This window comes from Spodoptera frugiperda, chromosome 19, assembly GCF_023101765.2.
Source record: "Spodoptera frugiperda isolate SF20-4 chromosome 19, AGI-APGP_CSIRO_Sfru_2.0, whole genome shotgun sequence".
NCBI classification, from domain to species: domain Eukaryota; kingdom Metazoa; phylum Arthropoda; class Insecta; order Lepidoptera; family Noctuidae; genus Spodoptera; species Spodoptera frugiperda.
The window spans coordinates 5,607,110-5,624,434 of NC_064230.1; the positions used below are offsets into that span (position 1 = coordinate 5,607,110).

The window sequence follows — 17,325 nt, forward strand, 5'->3', positions numbered from 1 at the left end:
CTCGCGCTTCGGCGTTCAATGTGTTAAGAGGGAAACTTTCGATTGAAGTTACAATGTCTCTTTTAAAACATTTAACACAATACATTACTTTTAAAAAAAGCATTAAATTTCTTAAAATTAATTCCTTAAAAAACGACTATAGCTATAGCTAAGATTAAAATTCAGGAGAACATCTACAATATTCTTTATTTTTTAACTGACAACCATCACATTTGAATGTATAAAGTCTGCAATTTTCTTTAGTTTCAGTCCAAAAAGCATGGTTCGGTAGTTATGATATATATCAAGTTTGATTTACACCTGATATCTCATATAATTATATCAAGTTTGATATACATACACTCGGCGTCACAAAAATCGCACCTCTTAAATTCCCTTCAAAGTCATTTTAATCATCAGGATATCAGGTTTGATACATATCCATTTTGCAAGAACATCATGTTAATTATTATGGTATTATCTAGATAGATACATATTTTTACCTTTTATCAAAATGTCGAGAATTTAATGTAGTTATTAAATATAGACTAGACTGCCTTGCTGATAATATGATTGTAATTCCCAGGTCAGGAAAATGAAAGTAAAAGAAGTGTATAAGTATGTTGCATTCCATAGTTACTGCATTGAAGATAACAGCATAGGTTTGTATATGAATTTAATGAAATACTATAAATTATGTTTTAATATTAATTAAGACAATCAAAAGACCACAAGGAGACGCTTTATCACAGTTTGCAAACAATATTAATAGGGTCAATGTTAAATAAACTATAGTAATATAATCTGTAACCATTTTTTCAATAAAATTCCTTATCATTTCTTGTTATTCGCAAACCGGAAGAATTATTATTTGATACCTAATAGCCTGAAAGTCAGTTGACTGGACAATCTCTGCACTACATGAGTCACTGTTTACATGTTACCATTAGCTCATGACGATACCTAAGTACGTATCGCCTGGACAGTCCACGCTACCATCAGTTGACTGGACAATCTCTACACTACACGAGTCACTGTTTACATGTTACCATTAGCTCATGACGATACCTAAGTACGTATCGCCTGGACAGTCTACGCTACCATCAGTTGACTGGACAATCTCTACACTACACAATTGTCACTGTTTACCATTAGCTCATGACAATACCTAAGTACCTTTAGCTCATGACAATACCTAAGTATATGTCGCCTGGACAGTCCACGCTATATGATAATATGAACAAGACCCAATAGGAATAATAAATTTTAAAAAATGTAACGAAATCCAGTGAGTATTATCAGATTAAGTGAAGAGAGGTCCCTAGTGCTCTAGAACGCTCTACTAAATCCTAATTTAGCATTCTAGACTGCCCTACTATTGTGAAAATATGATGGTTGCCAGTTCAAAAAAACTCTAATTTACAAATACTAATAACAAAATCATAGCAACACCGACAACATGTAGAAAACCATAGCCACTTGGGCTAAATGAACTAAATCGTAACGAACAGGTCATCTTGCCTGTTCCTTCGCTGCTGCGGACAACGCTTGCCCAACGAGGACCTTATCACCCGAAGCCATATCAAATTTAAAGTCTTTCGGAGCCTCGAAAAGTAAAATAATCGTACTCCCCATATTAAATTGTCCGAATAACTCACCCTTCTTCAAATCGACACGTAAGTCAACCTCGTTGATCCTGTTTCGTTTGCCTTTCGTATTTGTCCTTAACTCTGGATCATTGTATATCTCTATCGAGCCAACATTCGTAGCTCCTACTGCGGTCATGCTGAAGAAGCCATGCTTCCATTCTCCTACGTAAACAGCTCGCTCGTTGATTGTGAATAATCCAGGTATTAATCTCGCTAACCATGGGTTCACAGATAGCAGTTTACCAGAGAAATGCCTTCGGAACGTAGCTGTCCAGTCGCACGGAGAGTGAAACCGATGATAGTCTCCGGGAGCCAGATAAATGATGCACTGGTGCAGCACATTGTCCTTGTTATTCAATAAAGAGCTGTAGTAATTATCATCTTTTCTTTTATTCCATTTATTTTCACCAAGGAATTCTTCCAGGCTGTATGTGACTCCTTTGACTTGCTCTATTTTATCTGTGTCTGCTGGCCCACAGTTTAAAACTACACCATCGCAGGGCGACACACAATGGCTAGGAGATATGTACCTCGCGCCTTCTTTCAGAGGCCTCGTAAAAAACTCAGATAAACTTTTATAATACTTCAGATCAGTATATTCCGCTTCATTCAAGTTCACATTAAACATTTTAATGTACGTACCGTAAACAAAGCTTCGTAAAGAAGTCGGGAGCTCACAAGCAGCTAGTTTACCCCAAATTCTACTCGTAATACGGAAGGGAAACATTTCGTAAAATAAAATCTCGACTTTCGACACTTCGTAGTTGATACTCGCACGTATATAACACCATCCGACGTAAATAGCACTTCCTAAAGGAACCCATCTTGTAATAATAGATCGGAAACTCATCCATTTATTCCGCTGTACTGTCTTTGTTTGACTACCATGCACCGTAGCAGTCTGACGAAACGGCCTATGAGGCCGTAGTTTTTGTCTAAACATTGGATTAATAACTGGAAGACAACTTCTTATTCGAGTCGGCGGAAACATTTTGACTGTTTAACGATCGCGGTTGCCGCTTAAAAATAAATTGTTTACGTAAAATCTTTACGATTGATTATTTTCCGGAGTGAGCGATGTACTTCAAGTACGTACTTACAACGGATAAGAAAAATCAAATTAGATAAACAGTTGGGGTAAAAATTATGTAATAAGGATTTTTGTTTGATGGAATTATAGCCCTTATTTGGTGTGACATAATGCTTAGAATAGGATAATGTAACTTGATAAAACATAACCAATAAAACTGGAGGTATTGTATGAGCACGTTCGGAACTATTAACAATAAACAAATTTGCTGAGAAGTTTTTATATTAATTAATTAAAACATTTACTATTTACACATCTAAAATTTTAAACATAAATATATAGGTGAAATTATGTTATAGAAAATATTTGTTCTGTTACTTTAAACCAAAAGCATATTTATAAATTTCATCCTTTGACATTTGTTACAATAGTTCCTCTCAAATGTTGGTATCAGAACGCACCATCGAATGGGATCCACAGATATACAAAAACATTTTATAAGGGTTTACGGTTTTTCTTTGGATATTTAATTTTGGATATAAAAGAAACAAAATATAATTATTATCTCATGCTATTATAATAAAAAGGTAATTTGCTAAATTCCTATCAAAAAGAAAGTCTGTCAGGTAAACAGTAAAAATATCCACAACAAAGTTAACAAATACCGGTTTTGTTTCTAAAAAAAGCGACGCCCACCTCTCACCTCAGAATTTATTTCTCGTAGCATGACATATAGAGCTGTTGTTGACGTTTTTAGCAATTTCCTTAGTTTTTTCTTTTTATTTTATTTTCCCGCGTCTATTTTGCCCTCTGATGTCCATAAGAAATGGAGATAATCAAGAAAAAGAGGAGATACACAGTGATATTGGAGAGGTGGTTGATAAAACTATCATTCCTGACGGATATCAAGATATCTCGCCACAAATCGCTTTTCGTGGCTTCGAGAAGTTACCTCGAGTCGTTGTGGCGCGCTACGACATAGCTCCTTACCTACAGAAGCTAAAACAAGAAGAATCTGGCAAGAAACCTTGCCTGAAACGGAAGCTTCGCGGTCCAATGTCAAGACACCGGTTTTTAGACAAATGTTCTATACAATTGGTGAGACAGGACCTCTTTAAGCTTAAGGAGGACCTTCAGAAGAGTCAGACGTCAGACTACAAGTCTGACTCAGGTTCTGAAAGCGAACTAGACCCAACAATGTTGACTATGAAGTGTAAAATTTGTGATAAAAGGTACTCGAGTAAGCGGAAACTCTTAAAACATGAGGTAAATAAGCATATGATCATCTGTAAGCCACAAAAACGAGTCTCCTTCTCTGACAAAGTAACAATTCATGAAGTCAAAGAGTACCACAAGTGTCGGAAGTGTCCGAAGATCTTCGAAGCGTACCAGCTACTGCGGTCGCACATGAAACTTCACCATAAGAAGCGTAAATGCTATATATGCAACTACTGTAGCAAGAACTTCGTTGACCGAACATTCTTTAAAGTCCATATCAGATTGCACTGCGATGTATGCGGTGAATTTTTACCGAATAAACTTAAATTTAATGATCATAGACGCAATGTGTGCAGAGTTTTGAAACGTCACACTTGTAAGATTTGTGACGAGATTTACTTTAGATTTATGGATTTAAAAGATCATAGTTACGATCATTCCTCCATTAGCTACGTATGTGACGTTTGCAAAGATCAGTGTAGAAGTAAATGTGCGCTAGCGCATCATATTGCATTCCTACACTCAAATGACAGACCAACCTGTTTATACGCAATGCGTAACTTGGGTAATGAGAGACTGTACTTATGTAACTTCTGCGAAGAGAGCTCCGTTGAACGAGATGCTTTGGAACTTCATGTACAATTATTACCGGACTTAACGAATAAGGCTATGACCGGATACAAAGATTATTACTTCTGCGACCAATGTTTTAAGAAGTTTGATACCGAATCAGACATGTTACAACACAAATGGACACATTTTCTAATAACCAGTGATAACTCACAAGAACGGAAAAAGGTAAAAAAGGATTTAAAAATGACGTACAAGTGCGATGAACCGCTACCACTCTTTCTACAACCGAAACTAGTTTTGGAGAAGATTAAAGTCGGTGGTAAAGTACTTAAGGACACCGTTGCTTACGTTGATGTTAAAAAGTTTGATATTAATAATGGAAATATTAAGAAGCCCATCGTTGATCCGAAGAGCAAGAAGACTATTATTTCCAAGTATCAATGTCAGGTTAGTATCATAGATTTAGATTTTAGATTTCAGCCATGATGGTCCCGCTGCAGGGCAAAGGCCTCCCCACCCTCCTTCCACTCCTCTCTGTTTAAAGCTGAGTGGAGCCCGCTCAACGTCCACAGACGTCGCGGCAGGCCTAAAAGGAGATGGCGGGACGAACTCGACATTTATGACAAGGATTGGCCGCACAAAGCTTTAATTTCATAATTAGTTTGGTCGAATTCGAAATCTATGACAAGGATTGGCCAATAAAAGTTTTAGTATCATAATTAGTTTTTAATGTTTTATTCTTAAGTAACTATGTATTTTATTTTATTTTATATAAAGTAACTGGAACGGATGGATGAAAACAGATTTAGTTACGAAAGAAGTAATTATACAGTGCTCTTAGGACTAGTTTGCTTTACGTCGAAGGAAATCTAAACGAGAGCTCGTTTGGCGTTCTGACTGGCCGGTGCGAATGAACCAACTAATCAGAGCGACGAACGCGCTCTCGTGCCGTTACACGATATTTCAAATCAACGCGTACCTACCATTGAAAGTATTTAATTTTGTAAGAAAAAAGAATATGAGTCTAACGTTTTAAAATAATGTACTTGACATCCGTCCATCTCGTAGATTATGTTTTTAGGTCTATAATTAGGTTAAAAAAAATTTTTTTTTTTTTTTCGTTTTTATACCTCTTTATCATTTTAAATAATATTCAAACATTACCTTTCCAGACCTGCTCCAAATACTACTCATCAAACCACAGCCTGAACCGTCACATCGACACTCAACACTCCAATTATGAAACACTGCAATGCAATGTCTGCGAAGAAACCTTCGTTTGGCCCTCACTCCTCCGGTCCCACAAATGCATCCGTTTAAACCACCCAGAAATGCCATTCCAGGATGCTAGACCAGAAATCCATTTTGATAATGTGAACGAGATAACCCAGAATGGGTTTGATGATCTGAATATTGAAGAGAGTGAAGATTATATGCAGTCAGTTGACTTTGAAATACCAGCCCCAATAGTGGAGTTGACAGAATTTGCTTCATTGAATCCTGTTGTTGAGAAATTTGCTCCATTGCAGAATCTTGGCTATAAACTTGTCATGCAAGAGGTGCCGATTGAGTTTTAATTGTGTCTGTGTGTGTATATATATAAAATAGTGTGTCTAGTGATACGTGTTGTCAATACTCTGGATTTTACTAAGGTAAGGTACTTTTTTAATTTAACCAGTGCTGTTGTAATCAAACTTCAATTACGTTGTAATTTGAAAATGCATGTTATTGAGTACAATTACAGTTATACAACGTGTAACAAAATACCCATATACATCAAGAAGGGCTGATGAATACAGGTTGAATAGAGTCTCTACACGAAGTTTCAGCTTAAAATACGATTAAAAAAAAAATTGTACCAAATACTTGGTATCGCATGGTTCTTGATTTTAAATCATACAAACATGTCACAACACTACAGGGGTCACTCGCTAATATTACGAAACATTTCTTCTGTCAATCTGATCGCCTAGTACCTGTCTACCTAATTTTGAATCACGCGGTGGCCCGATTTGAAAAATTCAGAACTTGGTACCATGAAAACATGAGTTTAAAAAACCCTTCCCGTATCGTTTGTTATGTTATCTAGAAGCCGTACAATTGATATGTATACCCCCTTTTTGTTACACGTTGTATAGGTAGCAAAACTTCTTTATTTTTATGTTATATAGTCAACAAATTACTCAATAGGTACTAACTAAATTAACTAAACACAGCGGATTACTCACGAAAATTTATTGAGGAGAAACTCCGTGACGTAGTTGCGTTTGCTTCGCTGCTTATGATGAGAAGAGTCCCTCTGTGACTCGAAACTAATACAGTAGCTTTAGTACGAATTTGTTTTACGTTTAAAGTAATCCAAATGAAAGCCTATTCGGCACTGTAATTGGTTGGTTTATTCGAACCGGCCAATCAGAGCGCCGAACGCGGTTTCGTTTCATTTTCGTTCAACGTAAAGCAAATAATTTATACTAAGGGTACTGCTTTTCTTAATATATTTACGTGAATAAACCGTTGTTTTTAGTTAATTTAGTATCCTCTCACTATAGTTATTATATCAATACATACTGTTTTTATTTAAATAGTTTTATAAAGTACAGATTTTTGTTTTTAAATATATAGTAAAGAGTTACATATGTACTTCGTTATTAATAACAAAATCTGTAAAAGAGATTATGTATATTTTTTATTGGGGCATATTCATGAAACAAATACAAAGAGGAGATGTCATAACTAGATTTCCCTTTAACATAACGCGTGACACTTTACGGGGAGCGCGGGACGTTACAAACCGCGCCCCTCTCTATGTTCCATCTAGCGGTCCCATAACTACTACAAACACGTTGCCCATTGTCCACATTTTAATGTGACATTAAATTTGTAAGTCTTATAACCTATCTACACCTTTTTACTTATACAGTCGACTTACATTAGTTAATTCGAAATTCAAGGGACTCTTATAATATTTCGAATTACCGAATTTCGAAATATCAAATGGTCTGAAATTTGATCTTCAGCATCTCCTCTTTGTACTTGCTTCATGTGCAAAAGGGTACTTTCCGCCAGAGATGTGCTATGTAGTTATGCTACGAAGATGTAATAGCTAAGCTGTGAAACTATGTGACCGTTTCCACTGATACTAAGCTATGTAGCTGTGCGAGGAAGATACGCAACTCGATATAGCAGGGAAACCATCCATAGCACACATCTTTCCATATAAAAAACATAGCTTAACTGAGTCCGTTTACACTGCTAAGCTATGTGTACCAATGAATATGATTGGTGGAAGCCAAACACATCCACAGCAACGTAGCATAGCACATCTTTGGTGGAAAAGCACCCTAAAACTCCTTCCGCAGCTTTAAAGACTCTATATAAATAGCCCCTCTAAAGACACAATTTTTTCTATTTCTAAACATAATATTACATTATATATGTCCTAGTGTATCACTGTAGTGTATATCATACATATATGTATACTAATAACTTTTAAAAATATGTGTATAATTGTACATGACTTGAAAATTTAGCTTTTAAATTAAAAGCTGATTTGGTAAGCTTAGTTTTGGTTGGGTTGACTTGGTTTTGAAGAATTAGTCCGTCAGTTAGTTAATGAAAAAATATTAGATACGTATTTGTTTATTTTGTCGTATAAGATAACAATAACGATTCAAAGTTTAAACAGTGTGAGAGCAAATACGTCATTTCTACGTATAAAATGTACCTAGAAGTGACTTCACGCGATATTTCAACTGCATATATCTTCAAAATTATTTGTTTCTGTCAGAAAATAAAAAAAAAACGTGTCTAATTTTTTAAAATAATCTATAAGACGGACATTGAAATAAAAATTAGTCATCTACCCTATTGATTGTCTTGAGATGGCGGAAAAAGCCACATTTATTTTATAGGGATCTGAAACTGGCTCATAAATTAATATTTAGTTTGTTTATTTATCTAAGTCAGGCAGAGATATTATTGTTGTTAAAGATGTACATATATTATAATAAGTATGTAAAATATAACCTATTTACTGTACCGCTGTCCGATTCGTGATGCCTGTGGAAGCTTGAAGCGAGCGACATGGGTCCCCAGAGACATCGGGAGATGTCGGGCGACGTCGTACGACATCAATACAAGGAGTTCTAAAAGTATCTGCCACGGCAATGGGAGGTGTTGTGTTTGAAGATTACAATATATACAAATAATCTACGTATTAATTTGTTATGATATTAAAGAGTTATCTCTTTCACTGTCTCTGTCGCCTCGTCAATAAAAGCAATTGTTGACGAGGCGACGCATCATGCGTATCTGTGAACCACTTTATGCAGAGTAGAGTCAATGTATATTTAACTTCTTTATGTACTCAAATTGAATTAACTGCATTACCTCCCATTAAAGCCCTGGCAGATGCTTTTAGTACACCTTATTTATATAAACCCATGCATTCACACCTTTTCCCGGAATCGGATCGGACAGCGATGCCCAAAACTCATCGTATTATTTACTAGACAATTTTAGATATATACAATTAGAATAATGGACAACCAAGTCGTTAATTTTAAACTGTAAGTACATGTATATTACGAAGCATTATTGTATAACACTAGTAGTTATAATAATCATCATATTAGCTAAATTTATGGCGTTATCTTTAAAACCTTAAAGAACTTTTTAAGTGTATGAGAGCCATGCTTCGGCACTGCTGGGCCGGCTCGACCGGAGTGATACCACGGCCTCACAGAAAACCGACGTGAAACAGCGCTTGCGTTGTGTGATTGAGGTTACCGAAGGCCCAATTACCCCCTTCCCAATCTTCCCAATTCCCAAACAACCCTTAAATTTCTAACCCCCAAAAGGCCGGCAACGCACTTGTAACGCCTCTAGTGTTTCGGATGTCCATGGGCGGCGGCGATTGCTTACTATCGATGATCAGTCTGCCAATTTACCGGGTTATACCAAAGATATTTTGATATAAACCAGTGAATAGTTTGCTCTGTAGTAAGGCGCCTCCGGTAACCTCACTCATACATCGCAAGTTGTTTCACGTTGGCTTTTCTGCTTGCCCGTGGTATCATTCCGGTCAAGCCGGCCCATTCGTACCGAAGCATGGCTCTTCCACACATAGAAAGAGACAGCAATAATTTTAGTTTAGAAAAATGTTGTAGAAAATTATGTCAAGTCTGATTTTGTCTGTATAATTGTTTAATTATGATTAAAAACCTTTTTTTGGTCTTGTTGAGCAAGTTTTTTCTGATATATGTATATTAAGGGTTATTGATTGTCTATACTTTTGTTGGTTAATGAAGGGTAATAAGTTTGCCGTTTATAACTTAACTAGCTACTTCTGCGCGGTTTGCCTGGCTCCTTTTGATCATAGCGTGATGTTTTATAGCCTATAGCCCTCCTCGACAAATACAGTATCCAATACAAAAATATTGTTTCAAATCGGTCCAGTAGTTCTGGAGAACGCATTCATACAAACACAGATTCCGTTCGTGGCCGTAGAAATGTCCAGGAAATGATCAGGCTTTTTTTTGAGGGGGAAAAATCATCCCATGACTTCTCCCGCCTTGGGCGAGGCGAGAGGGAGTGTCAGACTCTTACTGACTAAAAACGTTCCTACTCCTGCTTTTCGAGCCGGAGCCCCGGTAAACCCACTAGGTAGTCCGCAGCTCCGGATCAGGCATCAGCCCTACTGGGCCCCATCTGTGGTGGTCTGAAAATGATCAGGCTGGATCTGGCAAGTCTAACGGTAGCCCTGGCGATTGCGTATTAAATCGGAAAAGCCGTCCCATGCGGTTGCACAACCGCATGGGACGGCTAACCGCGCGGTGGAACGCTAGTCCGTAATATGACTTAATAATCTTAATATTGGTCACCTTGGTCTGTGCTAAGCAATAAGATATGATTATTTTATTCTTTTTAGTTTAGAAAATTATGAGTAAAAGACTTATTTTAAACATCTAAGTACATACAAAGGCCCTTTTGATCATCTTTTAAGGCGTGATATTATTTTTCAAGCCATATAAACTGATTATCTACTTGTATACACTTGTTTAAGTTAAATTGAGTAAATAACTCATTATATTTTGTAAATCAGCTTAAGTGACTATTGCTATCTCTTTTCCACTATTAAAATATGAAAGAGACAAATAGCTATTAGCTATTTAAGAATATTTGAAACTGGCTTCTTCCAGTGGATTTGCTAGCGTTCCTGTGGATAAAAAGAAGTCTTATGTGTTATTCCACGCCATAATCTATCCCTGTTCCAAATATCTTTGCATTACCTTCAGCTGTTTTGACGTAATTGTGTCGTCGGCGGTATTTCCGAAACGATACGACCTTCAAATCTTCAAGAAAAGAGCATACTCTTTTTAAAAGCCCGGCAACGCACTTGTGTCTCCTTTAGTGTTGCGGGTGTCCATGGGCGGCGCTGATCGCTTACCATCAGGTAACTCGTTTGCTCGTTTGCCACCTATTCCATAAAAAAGATTAAGTAACAAACATTCACATTTTAATAGCTAAACTATCACATTTTGTTATAAATAAGTACAGATGTATCGTTGTCCTTTTCATTTGTTGTGGGTTAGTAAGAGATAGCAATAGTTAAAGTTTAAGTCGATTATTTCACTGTTGTAAATATCATTGCATATTTACTTTAGATTACGATTAATATTACAAAAGTAATTATTACTACTGTAACTACATAGATATTGTTTCGAAGGTACAACTATTTATTTTTTTGCGCTGAATATGTGAATTCAGTATAAGGATACAGAGTACGTACGAGTTTGCTTTACGTTTAAAGTAATCAAGTAGTAGGGTGATTTTTCAAAAAACTTTAACTTTTATTTAACGAATCATTAATCTCCTGCGTTATTAAGCATCGCGGTAGCTTATTATCATCCTAATTTTTATTGGATTGGTTGAGAGCAGTGTCACAGCTTAATTTATTGAAACCAAATTTTTTGTTCTAATCTGCAGAATTGTTTGGTTGAGGATAATGACGCCGTTAACATTTTTTTCGGAAAATCACCCAGTAGTTGGATAATTCAAGGCGGCCAATCAGAGCACCGAACGCGCTCAATAATCACCGGTTCCCCGACAACCTTTAAATTCCTAACCACCAAAAGCTCGGCAACGCACTTGTAACGGTTCTGGTGTTTCGGGTGTCCATGGGCGGCGATTGCTTACCATCAGGCGATCCATCAGCTCGTTTACTGGCTTATACCATAAAAAAAACTAACCAATCAGAGCGCCAGTTAAACTTAAAACAAACTCGTACTAAAGGTACTGAACGGTCTACATATTTTGTAACTACCTGTTAATTTGTGAGATTTAACTTGTTTTCGGCTCAACTGATGGCACTAATCTAATCTCCTTTAAGGTAAGCGTCCACAGGCCCGCATCGTACGTATCCCACGCATTCCGAATGACGTCATCAGTACGCATCGCATGTAGGCATTGCCGATGATGCGGTCCGTACGATGCGGATCAGTGGACGCAGTTGTATGAGTTTCTATACAAGACTAACTAAAATCCGTTGCGTGCGATACGTACGATGCGGGCCTGTGGACGCGTATCTATAGACAGTGATTGGACAATTAGGATCTCATTGTAGAATAGTGCCATCTAGTGACCGATAAACGTTATTATAAGTAGTCCTTATTTTATTCTAAATGCCATGAGTTGCCTTTACTATGTTAGTAGCTATTTACGTTGTATGTTTATATAATAAGGTGATCTAAAACTATCTGACACGGCTTTAACGGGAGGTAGTGTTATGTACGAAGATTACAATAGTGAAGAAGCTTTGTACCCCGAACCAGTTAATTCAATTTGAGAACATAAAGAAGTTAAATAAACATTGACTCTTCTCTGCATAAAGTGGTTCACAAATACGCACGATGCGTCGTTTCGTCAATGAAATGAATAGCAATTGTTTTCATTGACGAAGCGACAGAGACAGTGAAAGAGATAGCTCTTTCATAACAAACTAATATGTAGATTAGTTTTGTATGAAAAAAAAACTCATAATCAATAATTTATATTTACTATTGTAATCTTCAAACATAACGCTACCTTCCATTAAAGGTAAGCGTCTACAGGCCCGCATCGTACGCATCGCACGCAACGGATTTTAGTTTGTCTTGTATAGAAATGGACAGACGCAGACTTATCAACGTTAAAAAAATTGAAACTCATACAACAGCGTTCACTGATCCGCATCGTATGGACGCAGTCAATCCGTTTGATGCGATCCGTCCGATGCGTACAATGCGGGCCTGGACGCTTACCATTACGCCGTGGCAGATAAATTTAGAACACCTTATAATATGTTTATATGCCTTGGTTGTTATATATATGTAGTTATAATGGAAGGTAAATCCACACAGGTAATTAGGGAGGCTTTTAACAAAGTACATGAATATAATGTTGTACATATTTATTTTTGTGTTTCATTTTCTATCCTCTACTAACTCGAAACAACAATTTATGGATCACTGCGAAGAGTTGCTCCGTGCGAGAATCAAACTAGTTACCAGTTGCACGGCAGCTAGTTGCTCAGCCCCCTTGCCAACAGTGCAGTCTAAGTATGTATGTATGTCGTATTCAGCAAAAGAGGTGGGTATCTTATGCAAATAATAATAACTAAACATTTCGCTACCCGACACCATCCGGTAGGTAAAATTTAGGTAATGTGACACCAAATGTAATTGCTTAATATATTTGCAACTTTTGCAAGCTAGCATAAGGCGATTGGCGTGAAGTGTTGCAAATGTTGGATATTTTTATTTACATATGCATAAAACTAGCTGACTCAACAAACTTCGTACCGCCTCAATAATTTTATTTTCTCCCCTTTTAAACCCTACCTTGGACTCAAGACCAAAATTAGCTAAATCGGTCCAGCCGTTTTCGAGTTTTATCAAGGCTAACGTACAGAAATCCGTTTTTGTATAACTATAAGATATAAGAAAGAAGAAGATATAAATAAACTAGCGTTTTTGTTTTGGGTTTAGGTAGGTACAATGTATAGAAACTACTGAACTAGCCTATGCCTAGTGGTAAGTAGGTACTATCCTGACATACAGCTTCCATGACATTCATCCTTGCGGGCTTGCGGCTTGCCTTATCCTAGTTAAATAGTCCCAAGTGCAACTTCAGACCTAGGGTCTCGCTCTCGGGTTTCGATACCCGAGTCAGGAATGAGTGTTTTAAAAAAATATGTAACTTTTTAAAAGTAGATACTACATTCAAAGTAAGCACCTCTGCCTACCCCTTCTTCATAAAAAGGCTTGTCGTAATGATCGTTATGTTATGTTAAAATCAACAGGAGTGATTTGTTAGATAAGTTTTTGTTAACGTTTTATTCAGATGTTAAGATTATTTTCGGTTACAAAATGCTGAGAAAGCGCGACAATCTGTCTATCCGCCCAGTCCATTGGGTGTGACGTCACAAATAATTGAACGCCTATTTCCCAATCGAGTAGCCGTTGCGCATGGGCGCTACAAAAGGCGAAATAACAAAAAAAACCGTAACACAAAACCGGTAACGGTAACCTTTAATATCTGTGGTCGTTTGTGCAAAGTGGGTAGCACCACTACTACTAATATTTAGCTGTCAAAGTATCGCCATTACTCATTTTGTTAGAAAACTTAATTAAACTTAAAAATCTAATGAATTAGAACATAAATATAGACTTTGACTATCACAAAACGTGAATTAAGTTTTGTTTTATCACTTCAGTGACAATTAACATAAACTTATGTGTTTGTAAAGCGTAATTATTCACATCCTGTGTGTTACACTTCCTTTCGGTATTTCCTTGTTTTGAAACGAAATAATCATGTCTGTGAGTGAAAAAGTGTCGTTATCAGATGCGCTGAGTAATGTGGATGTGCTGGATGAGCTTACTTTGCCTGGTAAGTACTTATTTCACGTCCTGTTACTGATTAATCGCGTCAGTTATTAAATCTAGGTGGGGTCGATTCTCACGTCTTTAGACGATGTTGTTATTTGACCTAAGTCGTTGATAAGTAATTATTATTTGTCAATATTAATGTTAAAACCAATATAAGACACGTTTAAGGCGCGTCGCGTTCCGTGCGCGTCTTCAAGAGCTATTAGACCACCACAGATGGGGCCCAGTAGGACTGATGCCTGATCCGGAGCTGTGGACTGCCTAGCGGGTTTACTAGGGCTCTAGTTTGAAAAGCAGGAGTAGGAACGGGGTGGTTTTTAGTCAATAAAAGTCTGACATTCCCTCTCGCCTCATCCAAGGCGGGAGAACTGAAAAAAGGCACATTTGAAAGTTCCCTTATAATGCTGTTTACTCATTCCAAAGTGTAGGTGATAAACTGATAAGAAAGACCAATAAACTACATGGTTACTCTTTTTCAACCAGTTTCACAATCAAAACAGTCCATTTTATAATTATTCTAGCTTTTGCCACCGGCTACACCTGCATTCTTGTTGGATAAAAAGTATCCTATCACCCAAGTCAGCCCATACCCTGTCTGTATACCAAATTTCATTAATATCCATACAGTAGTTTCTGTGTGATTGATTAACAAACATCTAAACAAACAAACTTTCAATATTATAATATCAGTGTGATATTAAATATAACTTAAGTAGCATAATTCATTCTAAGTGTTGTTTGTTACATTAATAGTTTGTGATTTCATTCAATAAAATATAAATTTTATAATGATCAGAGTTCTTCCTGACAATAAACTGATACAGGAAAACATAATTTAACAAGTAGATACATACATTGTTTGTATTATTATTAACGATAAATCAATAAATTACACTACATTTATACAACCAGAGCTTACATTTTGTATATTCGTAACTATTACCAGTACTCATAATACTTTCAACATAAAGTAAACCCTTACTAAGGGCACAGATCATGCCCCAAGTGTTCTTTTAAAAGAAATATACAATATATAAGTTTAGAATTTTTGATGATTTCATTAAACAAAGTGTAAACTGAATTCTTCTGAATGAAAATGCTACAATCATTTTTTGGTTTTATCATTTTAGTGTTTGTGTTATTCCCCTTCAGGAATAAAAGGTGTGACGATACGATTTTACAATACTTTCTAAATCTTCCAGATGAACAACCATGCATCGAGGCGGCTCCCTGCTCCATCCTCTACCAGGCCAACTTCGACACCAACTTCGAAGACCGCAATGGGTTCGTCACCGGCATTGCTAAATACATTGAGGAGGCTACAGTACATGCCAACTTGGTGAGTGTATAGTAGTATAGGGTAGTTGACAGGGTAATTATTTTATTTTCATTCTTATTGATTGTCCCACTGCTAGGCAAAAGCCTTACCATCCTTCCACTCCTTCCTGTGTAAAGATTTTCTCTCTCTCCTCCTTGATTTTTAAAGGGTATAAAAACAGCATAATTATATATTACATTTTTTTACCCCCTTTCTGTGAACTGTCTTGTCGACATAATGTTGGTTTATGTAATGTATGTGGAGAAATATGTCATGCATGGCATATTTCTGTGACATGTCCATCTATTGTCTTTCCCAAGTATTTGTTCGAGATGATCTTTGGGAGCAAGTCACTTTAGCCTTTTAAATGTATTTCTGAGTTAGTTTTCCATTAAACTTCTTGCCAATTGGTTTGGCTGGTTATTTAGTGTCTTGGAATAGGTAAGGAAGAACTCTTTAATTGCTTCCATAACGGTATTAATTTTTAGGTCTCGGTGTAAGTGAGTATTTTTCATGTACCATGGTGTGCCAGTTGTCATACAAGTCTAATTAGTCCGTAAGTTAGATAATTAAATAATATTAGACACGTATTTTTTTTGTTATATAAGGTTACAATACTTAAATAAAACGGAGTTAAATTAACGTATCGTCGAAAGTATTAAATTGTATATGCATTAAATATTAAATTGTTCTTCCATCCCCCCCCCAGAACGAGCTGCTAGAAGAAGGCAACGACCACGCCGTAATGCTGTACACGTGGCGCTGCTGCAGCCGTGCCATACCGCAGCCGCGGTCCAACGAGCAGCCTGACCGGGTCCATATATACGAGCGGACCGTGCAAGTGTTGGCGCCCGAAGTCGATAAACTGTTGCAGTTTATGTATTTTCAGGTTTGTATTTGTCGTTCGTACGTCCATACAGCCTACACACCTTACGATTTAACAGTTTTAGGGTCCTTTTACACAGACCGGATCGGAGAGCATCGGTGTGCATTTTTCTTTTCACATAGACCGGATCGTATACGCTTGGAGTCAGTCGCAGCGGAGTCGCCAACTATTTCACATACACCGGCTGGAAGGGGATGCGTTCGGAGCCGATCGGCTGCGCGAGCGAGAAAAAGCACAGAATCGGAGCCGATCGGGTGCGCGAGCGAGAAAGAGCACGCAATCGGAGCCGGTCAGCAGCTCCTGTTATAATTTCACACCAAGCGCCTTCAAGCATTCTTGAAGACAAAAGCAGTAAAAAAAAAAATACAAATACTAAAAATTCTGTTTTCAACGTGACAAAAATCTGCTCTCCTCTCCAAGCCTGTTTGTGTGACCGGACACTTAAGTATACTTTTCTATTCTTGAATCGATTTAGTTAAAACTTTACAGTTCTACTGTTTGTTAAGCAAGAAACACCTACTGTTCTGTAAAAGTTAAAACTGCACAGTTAAATCGTAGGTCCATGCAGCCCTTACGATTTAACTGTATATTCGGACTGTACAGTTAAATCTGTACAGTTCAATTGTAAGTCTATATAGGTCTTACAGCCTTTGGTTTATTTTGGCAACCTACTGCCACATAAACGTAGGTAACGTGTAGCGGGTTTGATCCCCACACGAAGCAACTCTTTGTGTAATCCACAA

The 17,325-nt window shown here is 37.0% G+C and overlaps 3 protein-coding genes and 1 long non-coding RNA gene across 21 annotated transcripts in view; 2 read left to right on the top strand and 2 right to left on the bottom strand.

Moving 5' to 3' along the window:
• Positions 1–17,325, bottom strand: part of LOC126911900 (uncharacterized) — a 35,702-nt gene that overhangs the window by 7,068 nt on the left and 11,309 nt on the right. The window lies entirely within an intron of this gene.
• LOC118281176 (phosphatidylserine decarboxylase proenzyme, mitochondrial) lies at positions 13–2,774 on the bottom strand. Its single transcript, XM_035601679.2, has one exon. The coding sequence runs from the start codon at positions 2,617–2,619 to the stop codon at positions 1,492–1,494; it is 1,128 nt and encodes a 375-aa protein (XP_035457572.1). The 5' UTR covers positions 2,620–2,774; the 3' UTR covers positions 13–1,491.
• LOC118281211 (zinc finger protein 62) lies at positions 3,390–7,030 on the top strand. The gene is made up of 2 exons (XM_035601775.2): positions 3,390–4,896; positions 5,622–7,030. The coding sequence occupies exons 1-2, from the start codon at positions 3,472–3,474 to the stop codon at positions 6,024–6,026; spliced, it is 1,830 nt and encodes a 609-aa protein (XP_035457668.2). The 5' UTR covers positions 3,390–3,471; the 3' UTR covers positions 6,027–7,030.
• Positions 14,062–17,325, top strand: part of LOC118281268 (cytoplasmic FMR1-interacting protein) — a 76,434-nt gene continuing 73,170 nt past the window's right edge. For all 18 annotated transcript variants that reach the window (XR_007706402.1, XR_007706403.1, XM_050701025.1 and 15 more), the window contains exons 1-3: positions 14,062–14,379; positions 15,581–15,717; positions 16,406–16,585. Coding sequence is in view for 16 of the 18 variants with exons in the window: in XM_050701025.1 (XP_050556982.1) it covers positions 14,304–14,379; positions 15,581–15,717; positions 16,406–16,585 (393 nt within the window). In the remaining 2 variants the exon portion in view is untranslated. The remainder of the gene's footprint in view (positions 14,380–15,580; positions 15,718–16,405; positions 16,586–17,325) is intronic.

Bases quoted from the DNA above. Each gene is read 5' to 3' on its own strand.
- LOC118281176 (XM_035601679.2), bottom strand. From the start codon at position 2,619: ATGTTTCCGCCGACTCGAATAAGAAGTTGTCTTCCAGTTATTAATCCA.
- LOC118281211 (XM_035601775.2), top strand. From the start codon at position 3,472: ATGTCCATAAGAAATGGAGATAATCAAGAAAAAGAGGAGATACACAGT. The intron at 4,897-5,621 runs GTTAGTATCATA...TTACCTTTCCAG, and splicing joins TTTCCAAGTATCAATGTCAG to ACCTGCTCCAAATACTACTC.